The sequence below is a fragment of the Nymphaea colorata genome, chromosome 4 (assembly GCF_008831285.2).
Source record: "Nymphaea colorata isolate Beijing-Zhang1983 chromosome 4, ASM883128v2, whole genome shotgun sequence".
Lineage (NCBI taxonomy): Eukaryota > Viridiplantae > Streptophyta > Magnoliopsida > Nymphaeales > Nymphaeaceae > Nymphaea > Nymphaea colorata.
Genome location: NC_045141.1, coordinates 12,355,718 through 12,383,594, shown reverse-complemented (window position 1 = coordinate 12,383,594; position 27,877 = coordinate 12,355,718). Strand labels below are relative to the sequence as shown.

At 37.5% G+C, this 27,877-nt stretch overlaps 1 protein-coding gene across 4 annotated transcripts in view; it reads left to right on the top strand.

The window, feature by feature from the left end:
- Positions 1-4,439: 4,439 nt before the first annotated feature.
- Positions 4,440-27,877, top strand: part of LOC116252223 (phosphoglycerate mutase-like protein 1) — a 43,012-nt gene continuing 19,574 nt past the window's right edge. The window contains exons 1-9 of one of the 4 annotated variants that reach the window (XM_031626347.2): positions 4,508-4,642; positions 8,428-8,614; positions 10,254-10,315; positions 10,409-10,516; positions 13,645-13,724; positions 14,790-14,952; positions 18,448-18,522; positions 18,699-18,787; positions 26,710-26,829. In XM_031626347.2, the coding sequence (XP_031482207.1) occupies positions 10,256-10,315; positions 10,409-10,516; positions 13,645-13,724; positions 14,790-14,952; positions 18,448-18,522; positions 18,699-18,787; positions 26,710-26,829 (695 nt within the window). In that variant the 5' untranslated portion in view covers positions 4,508-4,642; positions 8,428-8,614; positions 10,254-10,255. Of the gene's footprint in view, positions 4,643-8,427; positions 8,615-10,253; positions 10,316-10,408; positions 10,517-13,644; positions 13,725-14,789; positions 14,953-18,447; positions 18,523-18,698; positions 18,788-26,709; positions 26,830-27,877 lie in introns of those variants that run through there. The other 3 variants (XM_031626345.2, XM_031626349.2, XM_031626350.2) reach the window with 3 other exon arrangements.

The following is a 27,877-nucleotide window of genomic DNA, read 5'->3' as shown; positions in this document are numbered from 1 at the left end:
TATGTATTTGAGGGTATTCTATTTTGTTTGTCACTCTTGTCTCGACTACTTGAATGATAGCATAGAGTTAAATTTGCAAAAAGCTATTTCTGAATCATACATAACGTAAGTGTCTTTTTAATAAAGTGGGTTTTTTATTATTTAATCATATGAAAACAGTTTGGTTATGAACTGGTAAATAAATCAGTATATATAAATATGGATTGTGAAGCTATATACATGTATCATATTGAACTATTGACCCAAAGAGATCCTAAGAGTAGAAAATGGAAAAAAAAAAAGAGTATCGTCATATGAATTTGTAAAACACAAACTACGTACTCATACCTTTTTAACTTAATTAAAGTAGTTTTGTTATTAGCGGAGAAGTATTTCATCTTACCGTTGGACAAGAGAGCCAAAGTATTTCATCTTACCAAAGCACCTATCCTTCTTCCATTCCTACAAGGTATACTGTCTACTTTTAATGCTTCGAGGTGAACTTAGATAAAGTAGTTACTTGCAACTTAGGTAAAGTAGTTACTTGGGGATGTGATAAGATCCATTAGACATATACTGGATATCTAAAAGTATCTGGCTCATATTAGCATTCCCTAAGAATCTTAAAAGAGATAATGTGCTATTTTGTGGGTTTCCTCACTATATGTTTCATTTTCCAGTTTATCATACATTGTATAAAAATTAAAAAAAAAAAAAAAAGAATGAGATACTAAAATTCTTATTTTCAATTAGAATTTGCACTATACCTTTCATATTATCCTTTAATCTACTCAACCCCGCCGAGTTTTCTTACGGAAACAAATATATCCAAGATAACAAAAATGAAAACATCTTGAGAAATTGAAAGCAAAGAATTAAATCATTGATCAAATTCCTGCGATTATGATCCACGTTGGACTAGCATTTTTCAAGCAACATTACGCGAGCAAGGTATGCATATATTGGTCATACCAACCCTTCTACGGTACGATAGAGTTCAGATTTTTGTCCCTTTTCACATAAGCAAACTAAAACTTAGACAATGTCAGCTCGTTTCCAACTAAATAAATCAATCTCTTAGCAGCGGTTGATCAATCATGTTCATCCAAGTAACTGATGCTTTTGGATGTTGTTACATATCTTTGTCTCTGTCCGTTTCAAAATCGACGGTCAGGCCATGTCCGGCAAGGCACCGGCCATATTCACGGCCAAGCTAAGCTGCATTTTCCCCATATTCTTAGCACATTGTCGTGACGTGTAATTTCTTTGGATGTCAGATCCAGATCATGTTTGGGACTCTGGTGAAACATTAATAAGATCAAGTACACGTGGAAGGAGAAGAAATAAATAAATAACCAACCATAAATTCTTCCCTGTGAAAAGGATGAAAATAATTACATGAAATTTCTATCAAAATCTCACTATTTCTTAAAAGCTATATGGCCCGAATATGTCGCATAACATATTTCATCCTATCATCCATTAAAAAAGCCAAAGATCTCAACCTTTTGTCTCCATAGGTACATGGCCTGTTTTTTATATCTCAGGGTGCCGTCATTACATGCTTCAACTTGCATATCGGTAACCTCATTGTTGCAGTATAAAAGATTGACATGCTAGAAGTTCAAAACAAAAACTAGCCGCCTACCAGCACCCATTCTAACTATTAAGCTAACCTTATTGGGTTGCAATCAGGGAGCCACTTGTTGGTTGATGTGGGCAATTGCCCACGTCAACCCAAAAAAAATCTTATTATAGTGTTCCAAGATTTTATTATTGTGTTCCAAGATCATATTGTCGTGACTCAAAAATTACATGCTATGCCTACACCAAACTTATGTCATCGACTCAAGTACCCCTTAGTGAAAAAAATCCTAGCTCCGCCATTGGATACAGTGCAACTTTAATCGTGTTTGATGACCTTTTGAAAGGAACATGTATAAATTTCACATGTCAACCAATTTTTCCAGGCAATCAAACATACCTAAAAGTATCGAATACTTTACTTAATTTCTTCAACTTGTAGGCCTTAAGGCTAGCTGTTAAGCCAGTTGGTGTCACATGATTAATTAAGCTTGAAGGAAGTCTGCAACTGATTTGTGTACCTTGGTTACGCAAAGTTAATGCGTGATATAGGCCTTGCCATTACGGTAATATCATCCTTCTGTGCGCAAGTATTTTGGCAAGTAAAGTGGCCACATGTGTCACACGCTTATATGTGACTCTAGCAGTGCATAAAGGTTATAAGTGTAATCTCCTTTAGCAATTCTAATTCTTCATAACTTAGCTCATATATTCGACGGCCTTGCTAACTTTTTTCAATGTGAAATTATCTGAGAAGTACAACGGCCTATCAAACACGGTTGAATCCAGTAAAATATAGGCCAGTAGGCCAGTGGATTTATCCAGCCTATCAAACACCTCCTGAAATTGGGTGTGTTGGACACAAGCCCGAGTTCAGTCAGCTCGAACTCGGCTCGACTAATGAAAATCGAGTCGTTCGAGCTTGACTCGATTAAGACTTGACAAACTCGTTTGAATACAATTGATATTCATCGTCACGTGTTGTGCTCGAGCTCAAGCTCGACTCGATTAAGGCTCGACAAACTCGTTTGAATATAATAGATACTCATCGTTATGTGTTGAGCTCAAGTTCGACTCGGTTAAGGCTCGACAAACTCATAAATTCGTTTGAATATATCAACTTGATGAAGGCTCGACAAACTCGATTGAGGCTCGAGTTTGACTCGGTAGTTACGTGTTGAGCTCCAATTCAACTCGATTATTTGAACGAGTCGACTCATGAACTCGACCTCGACTCGTTAAACAAATAATTCGGCTCGAACTCATTCACGAGCCAAGCTTTAACAAGTCGAGCTTGAGCTCGAGTAGCTCGACTCGTTGTTCACCCCTAGTCTAGCCTTACAAATCTAGTTTAATATTATGTTAATATTTTGATATATTTGATTTGTATGAATATAAGTGCCCCAAACAAATTAAAGATAATGAATGAATGCCTTCAGGAGAATAAAAAAATTCTGGCTTTGGTAATGAGCTCAGGACATGGAGGCACTGGTGGCATCTTCAACCCTCATCTTTTCTAGGCAAGGTGATGAGTTGCTAACCTTTCCCTCACCTAAAACAAACAAGTTGATTCTTCATCTTTTTGTTATTCTACTTCTCTCTTTCGGTGCTCGAAAGTTAAAAGGAATATATTCTCGTGCTTCTCTTTTGCCCCTGACTTAAAAAACAGATCTTCCGGTGAACTTTTTTAATAAACTGTCAAGTCCACTAGATAAGAAGTTGAAGTAAAAATTCTGCTGAGCTGAAAATTATATTAGCTAACTAAAATGGTAACATAAGTTATTAATAAATAGTAACATTAAAGAATTACATTAACATTTTTTTTTTCAAGTTAATGAAAATTGGCGGAAGGTGCATTGGCCCTGGACACTCAACAGAGGCGGCTTCTCAGGGTAATAAAACAGCATTTCTTATGGAATAATAAAAAATAGTTCCATCTTTCTTTTTTTTATTTTATTATGAGTGAAATGTAGGCCCAAAATTGAAAATGTGTAAATTATTTTTTATCCAGATTTCTACTCGTTTATGCTGAGAGTTATGCATTGGTTTTCAATTCAATTAAAAAATTTAAATACAAAATAGTCAAAATTTGTCGGTGACGTGATCATGTTGACCGTTCCCCATATGCCGTTCTTTCTTGGACTGCTCAACAAACTTTCGCATTATTTTTTAACTGAAAATTCTACACAAAAGAAGCACGATTTTTTTATTATGAAGAATTTGGGTTGTCAGATCTTTTAATTGGTGGCACCAATATAGTTTTCACGCTCCTCCTAACATATTCCTACATTATAAACTTCCATATATATTATCAAGACTTTGGATGAAAAATATTATATTTATTAACTAAAATGTCGTACATTCTTCATATTTTATAATACAGCGAAATAACATTCTCAAGATTCGAACTGACGACCAACCCTTCGCCAATCCGATCTAATTTATTTATGCTCGTGTGCCGTGTGGATCAAGTGAATTCGGGTCGGTGATCATTGACCCGGTCAGCGGCCCGCCCACCGGGTCGGTCAAACCGGCGGCCAAAACTCGGGACGCCAAGCATTAAATGTTTGTTAATATAATTTTTCTTACAAAAAAAAGGAAAGCTCTGGGATGTCGTTCCAGGCAATAAAAAAACAGCGCTTTTCCAGATTTTGCCGTGTCAGGAAAAACAAAGAAGGCTCGGACGGGAAGTCGCACGGAGTTCAGCTTTGTTCATCTTACACGATCACCGAAAAGAGCAAGAGAAGATCAAGTTCTCAATATCCTTTCGACACGTGCAAGATGTGTTTACGTTGCAACCAATAACTGGTTGGCTTGTGCTGTTCAGGTTCTTCGGTGTGACGTATATACGCTGAACGTTCATAAAACCGTGGGTGCCTGAGCCATTGGGCGACCGGTTGAGGGGGAATGAGTATTTGTACGGCGACTGCACCTCCTTATTCCCCACACTACCATCGCCACCGCATCTCCCGCGTTCATTTCTCCCCCTCCTCCCTCTTCCTCGGCGTCAGAAGTGCAGTCGAGCTTGAACGCCGATTCCCGCTCCTCCCCGCTCCCTGTTCCTCTCTCAGACCAGAAGGTACGCACTCATGTTATCCCCATTGTTGTCCGTTCTTCTTCTCTTCCTAGTCCTCTTCTTCCTCCACCGATTCCGGAAGTTTGGGATCTCCGTTTTTTTGCTCGGTTGCGTCTGTCCAGTAGAGTCTTCCTTGATCCTCTCCCTTGTTCGGAAGATCGTCCTGCTCCTTCTGCTTCTGTATGTTGTGTTTCGAGAAGAAACGAAATGCACAATTCCGTAGCGGATTTACGGAACTTTTTTTTTTTTATCGTGCCGGATTCTTTTCTTGTTGCTTTGATTTTATTTGGAAATGCGTTCTTATTGTTTTGGTTTTGGTTCGTACGTAGCTTTAGAATTCTTTCTGTTTAATGGCGCTTTAAGGCATGATATGACGTGCTGTAGAATTATCCGTTTTCTAAACTGTTTTGTTTATGGAGATGGGTAAGAAATTAGCGAATTATCAAGCAATTGCTGTGGTGAGAGATTTTAAAGTGCGTCAATTAAAAAAATTGCGATAAATGGGCAGTCAATGCTGCGTTAAAATAATAGAATCTGCACTTGTTGTGCCTGTGGCACCTTTGTCTATCGGATTGTCTACCTTGGAAGATAGATAAGAATCGCCAATCGTCATAAGATTGAACCAGTCGATTTAGCGGGAAATTGTAAAGTATCTAGATACATTAGGTAGGCTGGCTGCTAATGATGCCTTGCAACGTTAAGTACAGCACTTAGTGGATTTGGTGCCAATGGTATATTTTATTGCGAATTATTGATCCACAAGGTAGCACGTTGTTCGGTAGTACGTTATTATATGTGTTATTAAATGTGGCGTTTTGGTGACGATGGTTTGTCAGACCTACCTAGTAAAATCACAGCTGCTGCAATAAGTGTATGCTGACTTAATTTTCTTATGTAGCTGTGAGTCTTGTTAGGTGAAGTGCATTTCAGTGTATTAAAATTCTGCCTTCCTATTTTAGGTGGAATCAGCTGCTTGGGTTACATGTTTTTGTGGTAATCACATCTCATTAGGAAAGCACATCTAGCTGCAGAAAAACAGAGTTTGACAACATTGAAAATCTAGAGAGTAGAATGTTTTTGAAATTTACGTTTCATAGCTGATAGTAGAAGGTCTATTTGGGTACTCAGCAAGTCAACTTCAACCAAGAAATTTTCTTTGACCTGTCAATCTACTTTTTTAAATTTTAATCATATTTATAAATTAGGATCATAGTGTTCATGCCAAACCCTGAAGGGAGACTATAACCCTGAACTTGCTTTTCTTTTCATAATCAAGTGTGTCAAAAGAACATAGTCTCTAGATTCCTTGTTGGGTTTGCAAGTCGTTGTCCCACTATAGGGCAGAGCTTTTCCAAATAAATATGCGAAGGTTTGACTGACCAATGCCTATAACTCTGTTAAAAAGTAACAAAGATCAGGTCTCTATTTTCGTTGCAACTTAAAAAGACTCAAAGATTAAAGCACAGAAAATCAAGCACTTTGCATGTCTAAGGAGCATCTTCTATATATATATATATATATATATATACATATATATATATATATATATATACATATATATATATATATACACGTGAATCTACAGAATAAATTCTTGAAACAGAAACTTCCCTTCGCTCATATTGCACCTTATGATGAGATCATGGATTTAGTAAGAATCTTGAACTTTGAGTTGTGTCTTTGTAGTAGCTGCAGTGTAAACTGTAAACTCTAAAGCATATCTCCTGCAGTTCTGCTCCATGTTGCTTTTATGCCATTGTGGTTTGTGCAACTAAAGTCTGAGTTTAAGCAATACACAAAGTCAGTCTTTAATTGAAGGCTCTTATAAGTCACATGGGTACTTTAGTAAGGTCCACGTACCCGCTTCGCCGTACCCGTACCCAAAATGGGTACTTGGACACACTTGGTACCTTTAGATTCAAACTACTTAATTTTACTTTGATTTAATTTTTTTCCACCTTACTTTTCATTCTATTCTTAGAGTTATTGTTCATTAACATACTAATGTTTTTATTTATATCACTTGTTTACTAAAATGTTGCTTTCATTTTGATTTTTTTTGTGTTATTTTGCATATATTCATACATATATTCTGCCCTCTGTCACACAGACACGTGGGTTTAGCCCACGTACCCGTATCCGATACGCGTATCCGGATACGGGATACGGGTGGGACACGCCAAAAAATAAACTATTCATTTAATGCGTCTTTTTTTATTTTATCATTTTTTTGTGATGCATCCAATTATTTCCATGAACAATCCTTTCCAACACTCAGCACTTTTGTGATAAAACAAACTTTCTTACGAGATTGTAAGAGTGAACTATTAATTTTTAATGTTTTTTTTTTCATTTTATGATTTTTGAGAATATAAAATTTGTCGTATCCGTGTATCCAAAATTTTCAAAATTGTCGTATCCGCGTATCCAAAATTTTCAAAATTGCCGTGTCCGTACCCGTATCGCTGTACCCATACCCATATCGTACCCGCACCCATGTGACATTGATTCTGCCATACCCCCGTAGCCACATTTTTTAAAGTTGTCGCGTCCGTACCCGTATCTCCGTAATTGTACCCAAACCGTACCTGTACCCATGTGACTTACTGGCTCTTACCTTTCATGGATACAAATCTGATCATGATTTCTTTCAAGCCTTGTTAAGAGAAACTGAATCATGTCCTTAAAGGCAGTTGTTTTAATGCTGGTGATACAGCAGTATGTTGCACAAGATGGATGACAGTTCGATCTTGTATCACTTACTAGGTACTATATACAAGATTAAATTACTTTCAGATTCGACCTTAGTAACTAGGGACAGTATATCTCCTTTGACTTCATAACATACATCAAGTTTGTGTTACTATGGGGACTAGGACAGAAAATTGATGTTCATACATAATACTAGATTGACAACATAGGTTGATCTCTAATTCAGATCCATCAAACCATGCCATGACTATGGATTGAATATGCTTGTCAAATTGTTCTTTTAATGGAATTTATATATTTTGTCTCTGTGCCTTTTATCTTCCACCTTTACTTTGAGATGGAATGTGTGACTTGAGCTGTCCATCCATGAAGATTTCTAATGCTCTATAAACTTACACACTTACTTTGCCTTGATGTGAATCTATTAGTGCCTTGTGTTTTGGTGCTTTTTGGCATCAATTGCCATGGTTTAGATGTGGAACAAGTTAAGAGAAACCAATATTACAACCATGGAATTCAATTTTGAATTTCCATAAAAGTATGCCCTTATTCAAAGTCCTTTGATATTCGATGTGACACCTCAGCATAGACAAAGGACTCACAGAAAATGAATGTTAAATTCTTTTCCCCTTTCGTTCTCTCAGGTCTCAATCTCAGCAACTGTTGATTTTAATGTTATCCCATCTATCACATAGTGAATAGAAAACTTGCTTATCTTATTCACTCAAAGTCAGCAGGAAGATCCACTTTATGAGCCTGGTAATAGAAGTATTACATTCTAGCATTTTTCTGTAGAGGATGGAGTTATTGATGCCCTGAAAGATGTCTTTGGAATCTGCGATTACTTTGTTGACCATTATCCTGGAAATACCGGATGCACTATGGGTTTTCCTTATCACCTGTAGACTTTACCAATAATTTTCTGATAACAATGATCTATGATTTTTAAGAGATGATATCCAACTAAATTCTTCTGATTTAGATAAATTTCCTGAGACTCTGCTTGGTGGTGTATATGGGATATTTTGGTTCCTATTTATGCCTAAGATGGGTTGAATCATTTCTCCGAAAAGCAGGAACACATAAAGAAGAAAGATTTGTTGGAGGAATGGGAAGAGAGCCAGCTGAGAGGTAAAGAATATAACAGATTAGAAGACAAAGGAGAATAATGGCGAAAATTCAAGAAAGAACCTTCAAACCAGTAATATTCATGGAGGTCAACCTTATTGTGTTGTTGCATATCTTCACATTATACTTCATCAGGTTGGTGAATGTACTGTTTACACCATATATCTAGAGATAACATCAGAACAGTAACATCCAGTTTCACAAAATTATATATTACACTGGGGTTATTTTCATTTTTTGTGCAATAACTGTTGTATGTGTTATGTAATGTAATTATGAAGAAGAAAGACGTGATATACCCCTGAAATTAGTTTCCAGGAGTGTAACTATAGTGTACTGGGTGTAACTTACGGCACACCTCCTGTAGGAAAACACACCCAAACAAACTGGGAAATTTAATCGAGGAGGAGGAGGAGGAAAGGAAAAAAGAACGAAGTAGAAAAGGAAGAAAGAAAAGAAAAAGAAAAAGAGGAAGAAGAAAAGGAGGAAAGAAAAGAAGAACAGGGGGAAGAAAAAGAGACAGAGCTCACCAGAAATCCACTGAAATCTGGCTGGTACGTTGCTGCTTCCGCAGATTGTTAAAGAACGGAGAAGTTGTCTTGGAGTCTTTGGGTGCAGTTGCAGCCAGACCACGAACCAGAAGGGGCAGCAGTTCATCATGTCTGGTCTCGCTTTAAGACATTTTAGGTGAATTTATTATTATTGTCACAGAAAACACGTTTTTTCGAAAAAATGCGTAAATACGCAAAAAATAAGTCAGCATAGAAAACGGCAATTAGATGTGTCTGTTTTTAAAAAAATGCCAGAAAATAAAAAACGTGAAAAAAATGCATGTTATACTCGTCTTTTTTGCGTTTTTTTTATATTTTTTAAATTTTTATTTTTTATAATTTCCAGGATTTACTAAATGTTTTAAAATTTTGCCGAGATTTTTTCGAGATATTCTCGAGATATACAACTTTGCCGTATTATACCCGAGAAATTCCTTGCCGTATAATACCCGTACACGATATATGTGACAACGGGTGAAAGTAATTCAAATTTGGATTTTGAGGGATTTGGCGCTCTTTCGACTAACAAAAGAGTAATGTGCCTTGTAGCATTCTGTAGTGCATGTTGTTGTGCTTCAGCTCTACTTTGTCGTGTGCTGACGCACTTCAGCGTGCCTGTGAGGCACACCATTTGTGCCTCACAGTATGTTTTTCAAAAACAATAATTGAGAATAATTTAAGTAGGCATTTTGATTATTTCTGATGAAAGCGTGTATGCTGTAGATAGCATGCACTTGTTATTGTCTTATGTTTATATAAATCATGTTTCTTGATAAGGATAAATTTTTTTAATTGTTGTTTTTGTTTTTTAAATTTTTTTTGTGTATTTTATTTAAATTTAAATAATTAAGTTTGATTTTTATGTATGTTACATACTTACGTTGCATATGTAACTTTGAGCCCAAGCTATATGGCTTATGTTAGTGTTTTAGAGGATTGTGTGCAATGTTGCAGCATTTTTATTTGTTGGTTTTTTGACTGGGGTGCATATTCCAAGAACATGTGTTTGTTGGATTAACGGTCTGATACATCTATTTGTTGAGGAATATTTAGAAAGACAAATTTAATGTTAGAATGGATGACAAAAACACTCTTATTGTGTATATTTACTTTGTGTATTTGCGTGTCACTGAAGGTCAGACATGCCTATGTAAAATTTTCATTTTTAATTCTATGATATAAGTCTAGATTCATATTGTTTTAACACAGTTCTTTTCTTCCAGATATGGATACTGCTGCAGTCCCAAGTTTGTACCCATTACACCGATGTAAAACACTACATCTGGTTTGTATCTCTGGATTTATTATTTAAAAAATATACTTGTTTTGGTTCAGATTGATAGACAGTTCACTTGCATGGATTTATTAAACGATGAAGGTTAGGCACGGGCAAGGATTCCACAATGTGGCTGGAGAAAAAGATTTTAAAGCGTATATGTCCGAAGAATTTTTTGATGCTAATCTTACTCCTTTAGGTTGGGAGCAGGTAAACGTTAACGTCTTAGCGATATCACTAATTATATTTCTTTCCTTTTTTCCTTCTTTCATTTTGTTTTTCCACAAAATAGAAGTGGCATCTATATCACATTTTTCTTCCTTGTAAAATTCTCTATAGAATATTTTTGTCATGTAAATAACAGTCCACATCCATTCATGAGCTTGGTTAAGGCATCTGAAGCTGTAACGTGTTCCATGTAGATATGTGCTTTCCCATTTTCTCTGGTTCCTGCTAAAGTTTTTGAATTAACACTAAATCATGAAATCTATGATAGATCTTTTTGTTCTTCCAAATTAATGCCTATCTTACGCTCTTTGTCACACTCATTTCAACCTTATTCCTAATGAGAAATCTGTGCCTACCTTTTACTTAATTAGTCGTTTGAGAATAGATGTGCTGTTTTTCTTCTATAAAAAGATATAGCTACCCTTAAAAAAATAAAGTTAAAAAAATCTTAAATATAATGGGATACCTGTATTTTTAATAACTCAAACCCAACTTGTTGACTGAAAACTAGAGGAAACGGCTGACCATGGTTGCAATAACAAAGGGTGAACCTTTTGTTGAAGTCAGAACTTAGAAGTGCAAATGTTGGGGATGAATTTACCGATCACAATTAGGGAGGATGATTTTCTTTACTTTTGAAAAGGTAGGATGAGTTTGTTATTTGGAACAGCTTTTAAGAAAGAAGACCTACAATAATTGAAAAGAACACTAATACCTTACTGTTTTGTGCTTTTAGATTTAGATAGGAACCCATCGACCCTACATTGCAGATTGCACTTCATCCTGTCGTTTAGGCAATTTGAGTGATCTAAGTCATCACTGTCCGTCATAGTTAGGGTTGCTGTTGATCCATCCATGAACTATGTTTGCAAATGATTGCTCATTGACAGAACAAGGTCTGCTGATATTTATATAATCTGTGGTCATGTTACCATTCTGTCATCATGTGGTGGTAAACAACTAGAATTTATCAGTGAGATATCAGCATGTAGCCTCATTTGAGTGCTTTTGGTACTTCATTACTTCCATTATACTGTATATGATATACTAGAGGTATTTGCACATGCCTTTCAAAATATTCTTTTTTCTATATGAAAATTTTCGATAACTCTAGCATGATGTGCAGAATAAGTAAATGATGCTTGGGTTCAGAAAAACAGTTTGTATGAAAGTCAGATCTGGATTGAATTTGTTCCAGGCAAAAAAGAAAAAACCCAGAACCATGGTTAGACCCAATGTTGTAAAAAGCGTATCGTAAGTCGTATAGGTCTGGCTCTAAGACACGATGTATCGTATTTTAAAAAAAAAACAAAAATTAATCAGAAAAAATAAAAAAAATCTGAAAAAATCAGTAAAATTAATGTATCGTAACGTATCGTAACTGTATCGTTTTGTATCGCAGCTGTATCGTACGATACGGTGCATGTATGGTAACTGTACGATACAGGTGGTGTATCGTACCGTATGTTTGAAACACGACGATATGTATCGTACGATACGGCCCCGTATCGTACGATACGTACAACACTGGTTAGACCATCTACATTCCTAATCGAGATTGAATATATGTGAACCATTCTAGAAGGGAAAGGATATTGAGCTTTAGTTTTTGGGCCCAATGGTTTTGTTAAGCCATATATATAAAAGACAAGCTGAAATCTGACCACTAGAGAAACAAATAAAGGGCTAATCAAGTAGCGCAGGAAATGAAAACCAGTAACCACTTCCAACACCGTGAAACAGTGTGACTTATATCTTCTCTATTAGTCTTCTAGGTTCCAAGTTGTAGCTTTGGGTTTGTTTGAAAGGGAAAAAAAAAGGATTTCTCTTTGTGCCTGTAGTGGAAATCCTGACTAGTCTTACTAGTGGCTTGAGTCAGTTGTCAAATTAGTGTTTTCGAACCAGGGACTAGTTGGTCAGACTAGTCAAGTAGTTAGCATAGTCATAGGCTAAATGACTAATGCCAGACCTTATGCATTTTTTGTATACGTATCTATGTTGTTCAGGCATTGCCTAGGCACTACTCCACTTGCATCGCCTATGTCCAGCACTTAGGCAATGCAAGGTGTTGGTATGCCTAGGCTCATGCCTAGTCCATAGAAGTCGAAGAGACACCCAGTGACTCAGCCGGGTTCTTAAAAACTCTTTAATAAGGATTAAATAGTGGTGAAGACTGTTGTGGTATACTTTTTTAAGTTGTCGAAGCCAAATCCCACTCTTCCTTCGATGTGGAAATGATTATTTTAGTGAACATTTGAGAGTAGGAGCTTATTATATTCATTTTCAGTTTCTTGAATCTTCAATGCTATAAACTTTACATTTTGTCTTCAATATACAAGTCTAATATTGATTACATAATATCGACTGTTATATATCACTATTAGTCATATTCTACAACTTTTACTTAATAATTAATAACTTAATATATATAGTAGTTGTTCTCCACACTTTTTAACATATATATTATGTTATATATCACAATCTGATATATTACATAATATAAATTATATAATATTGACTATATGTAATAGATAGATCTCACAATTGTTTGAACGGTTGCCTAAGTGCACCTAATCCCACCCAGGCATGTCTGGGTGCTGGGCTCAGCCTGTCGTCCAGGCTGTGCCTAGTGACTTTGATAATATATATATATATATATATATATATTTATTTATTTATTTATATTTGTTTATGTGAGTCAATCATCTTGTGCCAACTAGTCCTAACTGTCCTTTTGTGGTTTTGAACAATCTGTGCCCCTTTTCAATTTGATTGCTTAGATTTTATCCAAATTCATGTCAAATGAAGGGAAGAATACCCCTTGCAAAATAAGGTGACTATCTCACCCTTAGAGTTCACATAATTCCCGCAAGTTATCTAGGTGAAACTTAATTTGATTAAGTTTCATCCGCAACCAACCACTTCCTTATTTCTATGGTGCGATTATGAAGCACTTACATTGCCCTATGCTTTTTTAGTGGCTCTTTTGTCTTGTTTCTTTTCATTGTAATGTAGGTGATTCTTAAATTGTTATATTGAGTGTGTTTGTAATGGATATACTTCATTAACATGTTTTCAACACATTTTGTTCACATTGTAATTCTTGTCAGGTTGATAATCTACGGAAGCATATACGTACATCTGGGCTTGTGTCTAAGATTGACTTGGTCATAACCTCTCCACTGCTACGGTACATCCTACTTGGGGCAGTTGCCTGTTGTTCCTGCATCAATATTTTCTGTGATCACGGCATGATTTTGGGATTTGGATGCTTGATAGCTACAGTGTAATGAAGACACATGATTCTGGAACTAATGAGATATATATATATATATATATATATATATATATATATATATATATAGGTTAGCCATATGTTTGCATGTCAATATAATCATGCATATGACGCCATTATTGTCATTTAAATGAATCCTTAAGGGTCTTATGTCATTTTTAGCTAAACTAAAGCAGTGGCATAGCCAGATTGCTGAGGGACACTATTTTAGAAATTTTCATTCTGTAACGGGAAAATATAGATAAATAAGCAAATAATTGTAAGACACCTGTATAAAAATAAAGGAAAAAATTTTGTGTACCTCCGCCACTGAGCTAAAGCATAAATTGACTGAGAGCTGCACAGGTCTTTAATTTAGTGTTGCTCTTTATGTATACTTGCCTTCTTTTTTGAATTCCTTTTGCTTTCTTGGTGCTTTTTTTTCCTACCTCGCTGTTTTGTGATTAGTTGATCAGTTTAACAAATTAATTAGTTGGTTTTCCTCTTCCTTTTCCTATCTTTTTTTTTTTCTGTTTTTGCTTTAGATTCTGTGTAAGCTAAGCTGTCAAAATTGGATGGTTTTGAGCCTAAGAAAGAATAGATGTTCAAGACCCTAACAAAAAGCTAATGGGAACTTGGGTCATGGATTTATTGGCTGACCAGGGTTAAGCTGACAGATTTACTAGTCTGACCAACTAGTCGCTTGTTTGATAAACAAGTCACCAATGATCACCTCAACTGACTAGTTGGCTGACTAGTCAGGAGTTTGTCAACTATGTAAGCCAGATCCTGATCTTCACTGTTTATATATTTTATGTTTCTATTTAGTACATCTTTGCAAATTGTAATTGCCCCTTACCTTTGGTGAATAGAATGTTTCTTTCCTTGCTCTTCACTTTGACACATTATTCCCATTTACCTTTTATCAGAAATTGATTTATTTTTATGGTGCTAATATTGATGCTAGTGGACATTATTTAGGACAATTCAAACTGCTGTGGGGGTTTTTGGTGGGGAAGAATACGTGGATGGGGTGCAGGCACCTCCTTTGATGGTTTCTAATGCTGGGAACAGTAATCATGCTGCGATATCAAGTTTAAGTTGCCCACCTTTTGTTGCAGTTGAACTGTGTCGAGAGCATTTGGTGCGTACTTAAAGTTTTCTTTTTTTCCCCAAAATTTTCTTGACATGATAAAGCTAGTCTTATGCTTGTAACAGTCTTTTGTACTTGTTCAGAATCATTTGTGTATTATAGTTAATTGCAGAGGAGATTAACAATAACGTTGCACATTGTCTGGCACCTTCTTTTCCTGTTATAAAATTGCTAATCAGACAACCTTTTCATCTCCACAAGTGTTTATCTGCAGTATAATGAACCGGACGATTTTTGTGCAATTATAAGGGATCTAGTGTAACTTCAGTATAATTATTAGGCAACTCCATGAAGCTCAATTCTTTCATGCTTCTGCAAATCTATTATTGATGCTGTGGTGAAGATGGTACTGGTATCATGTGTGTGTGTATACATATATAATTGTCCTAAATATTGCCTTTTTTCAAAAAAAAAAAAAACTTTGAAAATGAAAAATTGAGGAAAAAAGAAAACCACGAAAATGTGAATTTGGCAAATATTATCAAAATGAAAATGTTATCTTTTTTTCCATAATATTCTCACTTGATTTAAAAAAAAACATTTTTTAATATATTTTTGATTGTTTTGGTTCTTTTACATTTTCATTACTAGTTGAATTTTTATCAATGTTCGCAAAGAAAGTAGAAACTCAAATTTCATAGTTGTATATTATTATTTTTTTCCCAATTACTTGAATTCTCAATATTTTCCTGAGTAAAACAAACTTTCTAATTAATACTAGAGAAAAACCTTTCACATAAAGAGCCAAGAATGATATATATGCATTTGTCTCTCTGTGTATGTTGTTAACAAATAGCAGACTCATTGATAAACAATTGGTGCTAAAGACATGCATAATAAACTTAAAGAATAATATAATTGATCAGTAGAAAAAAACATTGAAACGTTTGGTTTTTTTTTTTTTGGGTGGGGGCGAGGGGCAGGGGATTGGAACAAAGTTGCTGAGTCCAAAGTTGGGCAGAAAAGGCACAGAGTGCCCTTCACTTCTTTGACCTTGTTGAGCCATGTCTAAGGCAATATTTGCCTTGTGAATTCATATGCACACATAACATGCACTGAATTCACATACATACAAACAAATAGGATCCTTAGATTATGTTGCTCAAATTCTGCTCTTTGGAGTGGAAAAAGAGTATGTGTGTGTGCATTTGTCTCTCTCTCTCTCCCTCTCTCTCTCTCTCTCTCTCTATATATATATATATATATATATATATATATATATATATATATATATATATATATATATATATGACACACACACACACACACACTGTGTAGTGGATATATTTTCTGAAACAGTAATACGAGTAAAGCTCATTTTCAAAACATAATTAGGTGTTCCATTACAATTCAACTCAGTTCTAGCAAAGTTTTTGTCCCCAGCAAAGTCTAAGACCAGGCAGCTTTATTGGTTTTACGTTTTTTAGAACCTTCAGTGTTCGGTATTCAGTTGATTTAAGTAGTTTATTCGAAGCCTGAATTACTTGACACATACTGTATCAGTTACCCTGTGAACAGGAAAGGGTGACACATCTTTTGAACTTCATAGGTGTTCTGCATTATTTTATTATTTCAAATTATTTTTAAAATTTGTTTCCTTAAAAAATCAAAGTCAACAGAATTCATGCTGGTTATGTATGGCTGATATGGCATTTTTTTCTTCTTGTAATGCATAACAGCTAGCAAAAGTGGTATTGATAACATTGATTCATGGTGTGTCATATTCGGATCTTATGAAATGACATCATGATGAGAAATAATGTTTTGTCAATAGTTAGAAAGTCAAGCTAAAATTATGTTGACATTGATTTGGCAATATTTCATGTCTGGTTAAAGTAGTCTTGAGTTTCTTGCTGCATTCATTTTCTGGTTCTAATTGTGAGACTCGAGATTGCATACAGTGGCAGTGAACTGTCATTTATGTTTTAGTAAATTCGGAACTGCATATTTACAGCGCTTTTAGACTGGAGATTGGTTATGGACTTGATTTTAGTTTTTCTGGGTAAATCAACTTACTACTTTCAGTTAGTTCTCGATCTCTTAAGATCATCTATCTATTTTGTGTTCAATTGAAACCTGGAATACATCCGTTAGTATAAGATGTTTGGGTTTCTTTGATGGGCACACACAACAAATTTCTGATTTCATTATGTTATTTGCAAACAGCTGTTGATTGCATTTGGGATGTCATTTGTGCATGATTTAAAGGTCAAATAGAGTTTTTGTGCTAGTGAAGTCTACAAATATATGTACCATGCAGTTTCACAGCTCCCGCGCACTACTTTGATGTTGCTTTTCTATGTTGGAGAATGTCTACCTGAAGGAATTGTTTTTAATTAATCATCTGAGAAATTTGATGAATTTGATCCGGAAATTTTTAGTTACATAGAACGTATCTGCTATGTACATGTAGCTTGGCTGGCATGCATACGTTCACTTTTTAGTGTGTGCAGTAATAGGTGGAGTATTCTTTTGAACTTCTGAGTTAGTTTTCTAATAGGCCGTCTCTTGGTAGCTTTATAGTTCACATTATCGATAAGGGGGCAGGTCATCACATTCTAACTATTCTTTTGTGCTTAAGGCAGTTACTCTTGAATCACCATTTATGGATTGTATGTTGAAAGTTGAAACTACGACATCAACTCTTTCTGGAACTCCTGGTTCTTGTAACTCACTGCACTAGGAAGGGAGAAGGATGTCCCAGAAAAAAAAAAAAAAAATTGTGAAATCCATCTCTTTGTTGCATGGACTTCGAGAGGGGAAAAAAAGGCCTAAATGGCGCAATGGTTTTTTGAGATATCCATCTCGTTGTACCATGTTAGACATGGAAGCCACAGTGTATGTCCAATGTGTAGCTTTCAAGCAGAGTATAATATCTGACAATGGGTTTGAGTAATAATGCAAAGAAAAATATTTGACAATATCTTGGTGTTGCTGGCATAGAGGCTAGGTGTAGTTATTGCTGATTACATGTGGTCATGTGCAACAGGTACATGTTCACATGAAAAGTTGAAGCTTTAATTTGCTGCACTCCTAGAGTTTCCTATTTCATTAGTCAAAACTTTAATTCCTAACCCATTCAATGAAACTGTATTTGTGTCCTATGCTCTTTTATTGCTCTGGTAGAAAAGTGGTATTTCATTTACCATCTTCACGTTTGTGCCTGTGTTGTTTGTAGTGCCTTCGATGACCATGTTGTAAATTTTGTTGAAACATGTTGAGTCTGATTATGTCTGCTCTTCCTGAAGGAGTTCAATTGTTTTTACTATGCAATACAAAACTGGTTGACACTGGTCTGCTTGAGAGCATGGAATTTGCAATCCTGCACTTCCTGCCCTTGAGCAACAGGCATTATCATTGAACAGGTAGTGTTATATATGGAGAGATTAAATGTTTAACATGAACTTTTTTTTTTAATGCATGGTATAAATGCTTCTTTGAATATTTTACTATGCCTTGTAACCCAGCCATGTCTGTGTACCTCAGGGAGTTCATCCATGCGATAGAAGGCAGAAAATAAGTGATTATCAAGCACTTTTCCCAGCCATTGACTTTTCACTGGCAAGTTTCTTTCTATAAGCCAAAATGTGCTTATCTCTTTATCTTTGTATTCTGTTGTTGGAATGAAATATGAATCACCTTTTCTGCCTGTTGATTGTGAAGATTCTCTACCATTACTGTCTCCTGCTTCCCTGTAACTTATTATTTATCTACATTTGCTTAATATTTTCCTGCAGATAGAAAATGATGATGACATCCTATGGAAGCCTGATATTAGAGAGCCAACTGAAGAAGTTGCTAATAGGGGAAAAAAATTTATTAATTGGTAGTACCTGACTTGAAACTTTTACATTTCCTTGGTAAATTTATGTTGGCACTTGTCACAGTTCATCTAGTACATCACAAATAAATGCTGTTTAAGATTGTGGACTCCATCTAAAATTAGTATTTTGCAGTTCAGTAGCACCATCGTTTCTCCTGTATGTTTGCACTCTCTATAAAGAAAGTCCCACGGTAAAAGGAAACCCATCTTTCCCATTAACAAGATGTTTAGAAGTCAATGCACAGTGCTTTTATTGTAGTAATGTGGTGATAAGTGGAGAGAATCTCTCCTTAGATGCAAAAGTACCTTGTGAACATTTTATTCGGATATGAGCTTCACACTCGAGTAGTTTACAAGGGTCTAGATTGTAAAAAGGAAAAATAGACCAAGTAGCATGGTCCTTGTTCATTAAGAAAAAAGTCAGGAAAAGCTTTTAATAAGAATTTACTCTAACGTAGTTGATGTTCTAGTTATTTTATAATACTGTAACAATGACAGTTCCCTTCTCATTTTGGAGGTCCCTAAGCTGCAACACTTTATCTCTGCCTGAAGTTTTAAGATAAAGTGTCATGTTGATTTACTTCTTTCAGATGCTATGTTGTTGAGGCATCACCTAGGCATGCCAAGGCTACACATAGGTGCTACTGTACCTGCACACGGAAGTCCAGCGGTTAGTTGATGCAAGGTGGTAGTGCACCTAGGCTCATGCCTAGTCCATGGAAGTCAAGAGAGTCTCAGGAGGGGTTTCGAAAGACTCTTTAATAAAGAATAAATAGCGCTGGAGACTGGTGTGGGGCACATTTTTAAGTTGTGGAAGCTGAAGAGATAGTCTTCCTTCAACGTGGAAATGGCTACCTAAGCAAGAGAAGGCCCATATTTCAGTTTCTTGAATCTTCAATGCCATAAACTTTAGATTTTGTTTTCAATATAGATGTATGGTATAAATTATTTAGTATTGACAATTATGGATTGTTGTTTATGACTATGCCACTATTAGTCATATTATATAATAGTAGTTTTCCACACTTTTTAACATATATATTAAGTCATATATGACAATTTGATATATTATGTTATATAAGTTATATAATATTGGTTGTATGTAATACATACAGTTATAATTAGTTAAACGGTCTCCTAATTGCACCTAAGCAACCTTGATAACATAGTTCATATGAAAATAAAATAAATAACAGAAAAATGAGGATTGTTTTTTACTGGATATGTTCCTTCAAAGTACTTTTGTTCCGTTATGAAGAAAGATGCATTTGTCAATAGAAGCTATTTCTTTGAAGATAAGGTTTACTTTATTATACTTAATCAGCTTTTGCGAGTAATGAGATGGCAATGGGTAGCCTATGCCTATTTCCATGTTTCCTTCTGCTATTTGGTGGAAACATAAATAACCATATAGAAGAATTCCAGTGATGTAGATATGGAGCTAGGCCAAAAAGAAACAACATGAAAGATCAAAACATACGTTAAGAATGGAAACGTGTTAATTGTCCAATCTCAATGATGAAACCCCCATTTTTCTAAAGGCCTTTCCCGAGTTTGGTGAAGGGTCTTTACTTATCGGAAAGAAGAATGTAATCCACTCTCATGATTAGAGCTTATATTGAATGTAATCGCTGTTTATTAATGTAGAAATATGCAACGGAAGAGAGGAAAAGAGAAGAAACACACGATATACGTGGAAAACCTTAAGAAGAGGTGAAAAACCACGAAGGAGCTCTAACCTAGGGGCAAAACCGCAACCCTAGGAGAGAGAGAATTATATTCCACTTAATCAACAACACAACACTAAGTGGGATTATAAGGGGGAAACTCGCCTAGGGTACCGAGCCACTCTCGGTTCCCGTGCCCATGGGACCGGGTCCATATCCAGACCCGGTTCCCTTACACAAGATATTCTAACACTCCCCCTCAAGCTTGGCATACATGTCAAACATGCCAAGCTTGCTCACATTTTTTTCAAATTGAGATGTACATAAGGCTTTGGTTTGGTTAAAACATCTGCAATTTGATCTTCAGACTTCATATAAGGCAGGATCAACTCCTTTGAATCAATGCGTTCCCATATGAAGTGGCGATCAATCTCCACGTGTTTGGTTCTATCATGCAGGACGGGATTATTTGCAAGGTTAATCGCAGATTTGTTGTCGCAGTACATCTTCATCTTCTCTTCCATTTCAATTCCAATATCTGCTAGAAGGATATTCAACCATAGCATTTCTGTAACTCCCATAGCAACCGCCCTGTATTCAGCCTCAACACTGGATCTAGAACAAACTTCCTGCCTTTTACTTCTCCATACAACCAGGTTACCCCCTAGAAAGATGCAGTACCCTGTAGTAGACCTCCTAGTATCAGTGCACCCTGCCCAATCTGCATCAGAGTATCCTTCAATATTAAGTTGGTCTTGCTGAGTATACAGTAATCCTTTCCCTGGGTCATTTTTCAGATACCCCAACACTCTTTCTGCACTCTTCCAGTGACAATCAGTAGGAGCATGCATAAACTGACTAAACACATTCACATCATAGGTGATATCAGGGCGAGTGAGGGTAAGATAGATGAGCTTACCAACCAACCTCTGATACCGACCTTTTCCTTCCTCATCCAGGATGTTGCCAGTCTTGATGCTTATCTTCGTACCAGACTCCATTGGAGTTAGAAAGGGCCTACATCCAAGTTCACCTGTCTCCTTTAAGAGATCCAGAGTGTACTTCCTTTGGCTCATAACAAGCCCTGTCTCTGATCGAGCAATCTCTATCCCCAGAAAGTACCTTAGTTTATCCAAATCTTTCAGATCAAATTCAGCAGCTAACCTCTCCTTCATCTTCTTTTTCTCTTCTTCATCGTCACCTGTGACAATCATATCATCAACGTATACAAGAAGGAGACTCACCAAACCATTTTTCTGCTTAATGAATAGGGTGTGATCACCATTTCCCCGTTTGTATCCATTAGTCTTCAGCACTATACTCAGTCTTTTAAACCAAGCTCTAGGAGACTGCTTTAGTCCATACAAGGCTTTCTTGAGATGACAACATTTTCCGCTTTGGGCATATCCAGGGGGCATGCTCATATAGACCTCTTCTTCTAGACGGTCGTTCAAGAATGCATTCTTGACATCAAGCTGGTCTATGCTCCACTTCTTTTGCACAGCAAGTGCTAAGATGACTCTCACGGTTTTCAGTTTGGCAACAGGGGCAAAAGTTTCAAGATAATCAATACCATATTTCTTACTGAACCCCTTTGCAACAAGGCGAGCCTTATACCTTTCCACAGTACCATCAGGTTTGTACTTCACACTAAACACCCACTTAGAACCAACTAAATGAGTGTCCTTGGGGATATCAACAACTTCCCACGTGTTGTTCTTTGTCAAGGCATTCATCTCCTCTGTCATGGCCTGTAGCCATTTAGGATCCTCTCTGGCATCTTCCACATACCTGGGGATCACAGACTTAGACAAGGATGTAATAAAACATTTGTAATTCTTACTAAGTTTCGCATAAGAGACAAATCTCTGAATAGGGTGAAAAGTACATGACCTGGTTCCCTTGCGCAGAGCTATGGGAAGCTCTTCATCTATTGGACTTGGGTCATCAGGGGAACTCACAGGATTGAGATTGGTTACATCAACAACTTCAACCACATATGTCTTCTTTCTGATGTACACCTGGCCGAACAGATGATCACGGGCTGTGCGCTGATCATCCACAGAGTTCCCTTGCACAGGGCTATCGCTATCACTTCTGACTGTCTCTGTCACACTGTGGCTGACCTTGTACTCTAAAAAATCCATAAACTGAACCAGCTGGTCTGAGGATTACTCTTCCACACTTTTCCCTATACACTCCCCCTGAAGAGGATTCACAGGAAAATACGCCTCATGTTCATGAAAGGTAACATCCCGAGAGACATAAATTTTGGAGGTAGTAGGTTCAAGACACTTATATCCCTTCTGAGTTGGAGAATACCCCAAGAAGACAGTTTTGACGGACCCAGGATCAAGTTTCTTAAGGGTTGGACTATGGTCATGAACAAAGCAAGTACACCCAAACACTCGAGGAGTAAGAGGCCAAGGGTTATGAGTGGGCCTAAGAACAGAGTAGGGAGAACGACCATTCAACACACGAGTAGGCATACGGTTAATTAGATGGGCACTAGTGAGAAGAGCATCACCCCAGTAGTGCTTAGGAACATGCCTATGGAACATAATGGCACGGGTGACTTCTAATAAATGGCGATTTTTACGTTCGGCCACGCCATTTTGAGGAGGTGTGTAACTACAGGATGTCTCATGAATAATACCCTTGCTCCTCAAGAAATCATTTATAGATTGGGAGACATACTCCCGAGCATTATCGGTGCGGAAAGCTTGAACAGAGGTCTGAAATTGAGTCTCAACAAATGCAACAAAATTTTTGACAATGATGGGAACTTCACTACATTCTTTCAACAGGTACACGAACGTACAACGGGAGTAGTCATCAATAAGAGTCATAAAATAATGAAAACCACGACAAGTGGGTACTCCCGAAGGACCCCAAACATCAGAGTGAACCAAAGCAAACAGACGAGTGGTTTTATTGAGAGAAATAGGGTACGAAGCCCTGACATGTTTAGCCAACTGGCAAACTTCACATGAGAAAGAACCAATAGAAACAGAAGTAAAAAGCCTTGGAAACAACTTCTTGATCAACTGGAAAGGGAGATGCCCAAGACGCTTGTGCCATCGCATAATGGTAGATCTGTCTTCCATGCCTGACAACCGTCCACTAGTGGCTGAGATCAAGGCAGACGCAACTTGCACAGGCAGTCTGTAGAGTCCATCAATAACCGAACCAATCCCAATCTTCTTCCCCATCACCAAGTCCTGCAGGGAATAATAATCAGCAGAAAAGATTAGATTACAATTGAGTTCTCTGGTAATACTGCTGACAGATAACAAGTTCACAGGAATATTGGGAACATGGAGAGCATTATGAAGATGATATTTATTCAACAAGGACAAACTCCTTTTTCCAGCCACAGAAATAGAAGACCCGTCAGCCATAGACACGCGTTGCTGCCCTGAGGACAATTGGTATGCTTGAAACAGCTTAGGATTCCCTGTCATATGATGCGTAGCCCCACTGTCAACAATCCAATCACCAAGTGAGGGATTACTTGATCGCTTGTGGCTACAAGAGCTTGAGCTAATTTAGCTCCTTCGGACGTGGAAGTTTCCTCTTGCGTAGTAGACAGCCGACTGATATAAGCTTGTAATTCCTTGATTTGATCGGAGGAAAGTTTTGATTTTTCAACAGTTGAGGAACTACCCTGACTAGAGTCAGGAACAGAAGAACCCCGTCGACTAGAAGGAGGGCGACCACGAACAAGTCTCTTCTTAGGATGAATATCCCAACAAAAATCCACAGAATGCCCCAACTTGTTACAATGACTACAACGTCGAACAGAACGCTGTCCAGTCCCAGAGGCACGGCTAACAAATGTTGAGGGGGAACTCCCATGGCTGGAGTCAATATGCATGACTTGACGACGTTGTTCCTCAGATTCCACCCGGGCATACACCTCCTCAATCCCGGGAATCTCGTCACAATTGAGAATTTGGCTCCTAATGGATTCAAATTCATCGCGTAAGCCTCCAAGGAAAATAAAAGTTCGGTCCATCCATTCTTTGTCCCAGTACAGGGCAATGATCAGAACCACAATGCCAGTCATCATTCACATGGTAGTCTAGTTCCTCCCATTTAGTCTTCAGGGCTGCAAAGAAAGAAGCTACAGACAAGTCACCCTGTTTAAGAGAGTAGATGCTACGTTTGATTTGGTACGCACACAATACTCTCTTCTGACGGCCATACATCCGTGCAAGCACAGTCCACATGTCGTATGCAGTCGATTTACGCAAGATCAGAGGCTGAATATCTGCAGAAACAGAACTAATGATCCATACTTTCACCTGACTATCTTCCAACGCCCAAGTCGCCCATCGCGGATCCATTTTTGAAGGTGCAGGTTTCTCCCCAGTAATATAGGGCAGGCGACCACGACTGGTTATCCCGATTTCTAGGGTAGCAGACCAAGAGAGATAGTTGTCCTTGTTCAGCTGGATTGAGGTGACTTGAACATGCAAGTTCTCGCTCTTGGTATTGCTGCCCGTATCTAGGGCATCATCGATCTTGGGAGTCATCGCTTCGGCCATCACAATCACCAAAGAAAAGCAATACCCAGCACCAGAGACGACAGACAAGAGGCAGCGGAGGCGGAAGAATTACTGGCGGTGATAGCAGTGACGGCGGCGACGTCGGCGATGCAGGAAAGGCGACGGCGGCAGCAATGACGGCAGCGACGGCGACGATGACGCCAGCGACGTAGGAAAGGCGACGGCGCACGCCGGCGACGCAGGAAAGGCGACGGCGCTGAAAATAACGCTGGCGACGGTGCTGGAACATGCGGCGGCGCTGGAATTGGCAGCGGCAGCGGCGACACTGCAACAGGCAGCGACGACGGGAGACGAGCAGCGGCAGAAACAATGGAAACGCACGATCACAGAGCAAAACCCACACACGGTGTCTTTGATACCATGTAGAAATATGCAACAAAAGAGAGGAAAAGAGAAGAAACACACAATATACGTGGAAAACCTCAAGAAGAGGTGAAAAACCACGGAGGAGCTCTAACCTAGGGGCAAAACCGCAACCCTAGGAGAGAGAAAATTATATTCCACTTAATCAACAACACAACACTAAGTGGGATTATAAGGGGGAAACCCGCCTAGGGTATTCCCGTGCCCATGGGACCGGGTCCATATCCAGACCCGGTTCCCTTACACAAGATATTCTAACAATTAATAAGGGTGTATGATGTATCTTAATCAACTACAAAGTTACGCCTTTGAGGCATGAAATTATGGAAGGTTGAGAGGCTTTGGCTAAGCTCTTTAGAAAGAAAAGTTAAGTGTAGCATCCAATCAACTTGCATAGGAATTTAGGATAATAATAATAGTAATAACAGTGCCACTGAAGATAAATAACCACTAAAGCTCTTTAGCTTTTGGTATGCTAAAGATGCTGTTTCAGTCTGCCATTACTCATGATACATGAGTTCCTTCATATTACACAGTAATATCTTCAAACAAATTAGCTTAACATTTGTAAGGCCCTGAGAAGGCTTTTAAAAATCATTAAGTTGGCAGGGGTTGAATTTTTGTCACAGTTATCGGCAATATTTTGAATGTATCTCAATAATATTATCCAAAAACTGTGAAATGAAAAAATGCAGTTGAACATGATATTTTGAAAATATTGCTAAAAAGAAAATATGGTGATATTTTTACAAGATACAGAAATTAAATTTTTATATGATTTTAACTATTTTTCTTTTTACATTTAACTGTTTTAAACCCTTATCGTGGTTTTGGAAGAAAAATAGTAAAAAATTCATAATTTCATAATATATATCTCTCTCTCATATATATATATATATATATATATATATATATATATATATATATATATATATATATATATATATCGTGGAAAAGGAAGTTTACCAATTGACACTAAAGGAAAACATCACCAATAAAACCGTGAGAATGATATTTGTGACAATTGCTTGAATAAAAGTTCGCCAGATGCCTAAATGAATGAAAATTGAGCTGCTGGTTGTAACATCCTGTGCATGCAAATGCATCATTTGGGAAGATAACATATTGATTTAGATACTTGGTTTTGATTCCTTAAAGTTGTTATTCCATTTGCTATTTGAAATGACTTGATAGGATGCAAAAATGAGTGGAAACTGTTGTCCTTTTGCTAATCTTTGGATTTTACAGATTAAGAATTTAAACTTCTTTGTTTGTGCATTTCTATATGCTCTTGTTTTTAATTTGTTGTTTTAACTTTTTGCAGGTTGTGGACAAGGAAGGAAAAGGAGATTGCTGTTGTCACTCATAGTGGCTTTCTGGTGCACACCTTGAGAATGTTTGGGAATGATTGTGATCCAATTGTTAAAGAAGAAATAAGTAGACCGTAAGTGTTTGATAAATAATTTGTTTCTTCAATGGCATCCTTGATGTTATATAGCCTTTTGTGCAACTCTACCACCTTGTTGAAATTTGGATATATATGTATGGTCTTATGCTGAATAAATGTTTAACTTAGTTTCTTTTATGGATTGTTACTTGGACATGCTTAGTTCAATTTGTCATTTGGCTCTGATATTTTCTTTCAGAGAATATGCTGCAGGTTTCCCTAAGACAGTATGCTTCAGTTCATATTATGTTTAATCTATGAAAGAATTTTCTGCATTGGTTTTTCTAATTAAGTTATTTTGATTATTTAGGAGAAGGTCGATATTATAGTTTCTTGCTACATTCTCTATTTTCTTTCTTGATTCACAAATCTCTGCACATATTTAAATCCAAAAGAAATCAGAGAAAATAAAAGAAATGTCTAAAAGAAATCATAATTCTACATGGTATCAGAGCCGTGAGATCGTTCGGCTTCGTCTCGTGTTTCCGCCGTCGCCCCTGCACCGCTGCCGCCTGCGCCGTTAGGGTTTTCCGCGCCGCCGCCGTTGGGATCTTCTGCGCCGCCGTCGTCGGACGATCCAGCGCCGCCGCCGTTGCCGTCAGACAATCCAGCGCCGCCGCCTGTTGCCGTTTGTAGCTTCCGCTGCCGTGGGTGTCTCCTTTTTCCGCCGACGGACGATCCAGCGCCGTCACGCCTCTGCGTCGCCGCCGTCGGGCGATCAAGCGCCGTCGCCAACCCCTAAGGTTCCGTGTGGTGCTGGTGTTTCAGCCGCCGCCGTGCTGTCTTGTTGCTGTCGTTCTGACTTGACTGCTTGTGATGGCGGAAGAGATTGCACCTAAAAGTGATGTGGCCTTTGACGCGGGCAGCGCTCCCAAGAGCGAGATCTTGCCGGTTCAGGTCACGCCCATTCGTCTGACTAAAGACAACTATCTCTCCTGGTCTGCTGCTCTAGAAATTGGGATAACGAGCCGTGGTCGTCTTTCCTATATCACAGGCGACAAACCGGCGCCCAGCAAAACTGATCCTCAATGGGCGACGTGGGTGT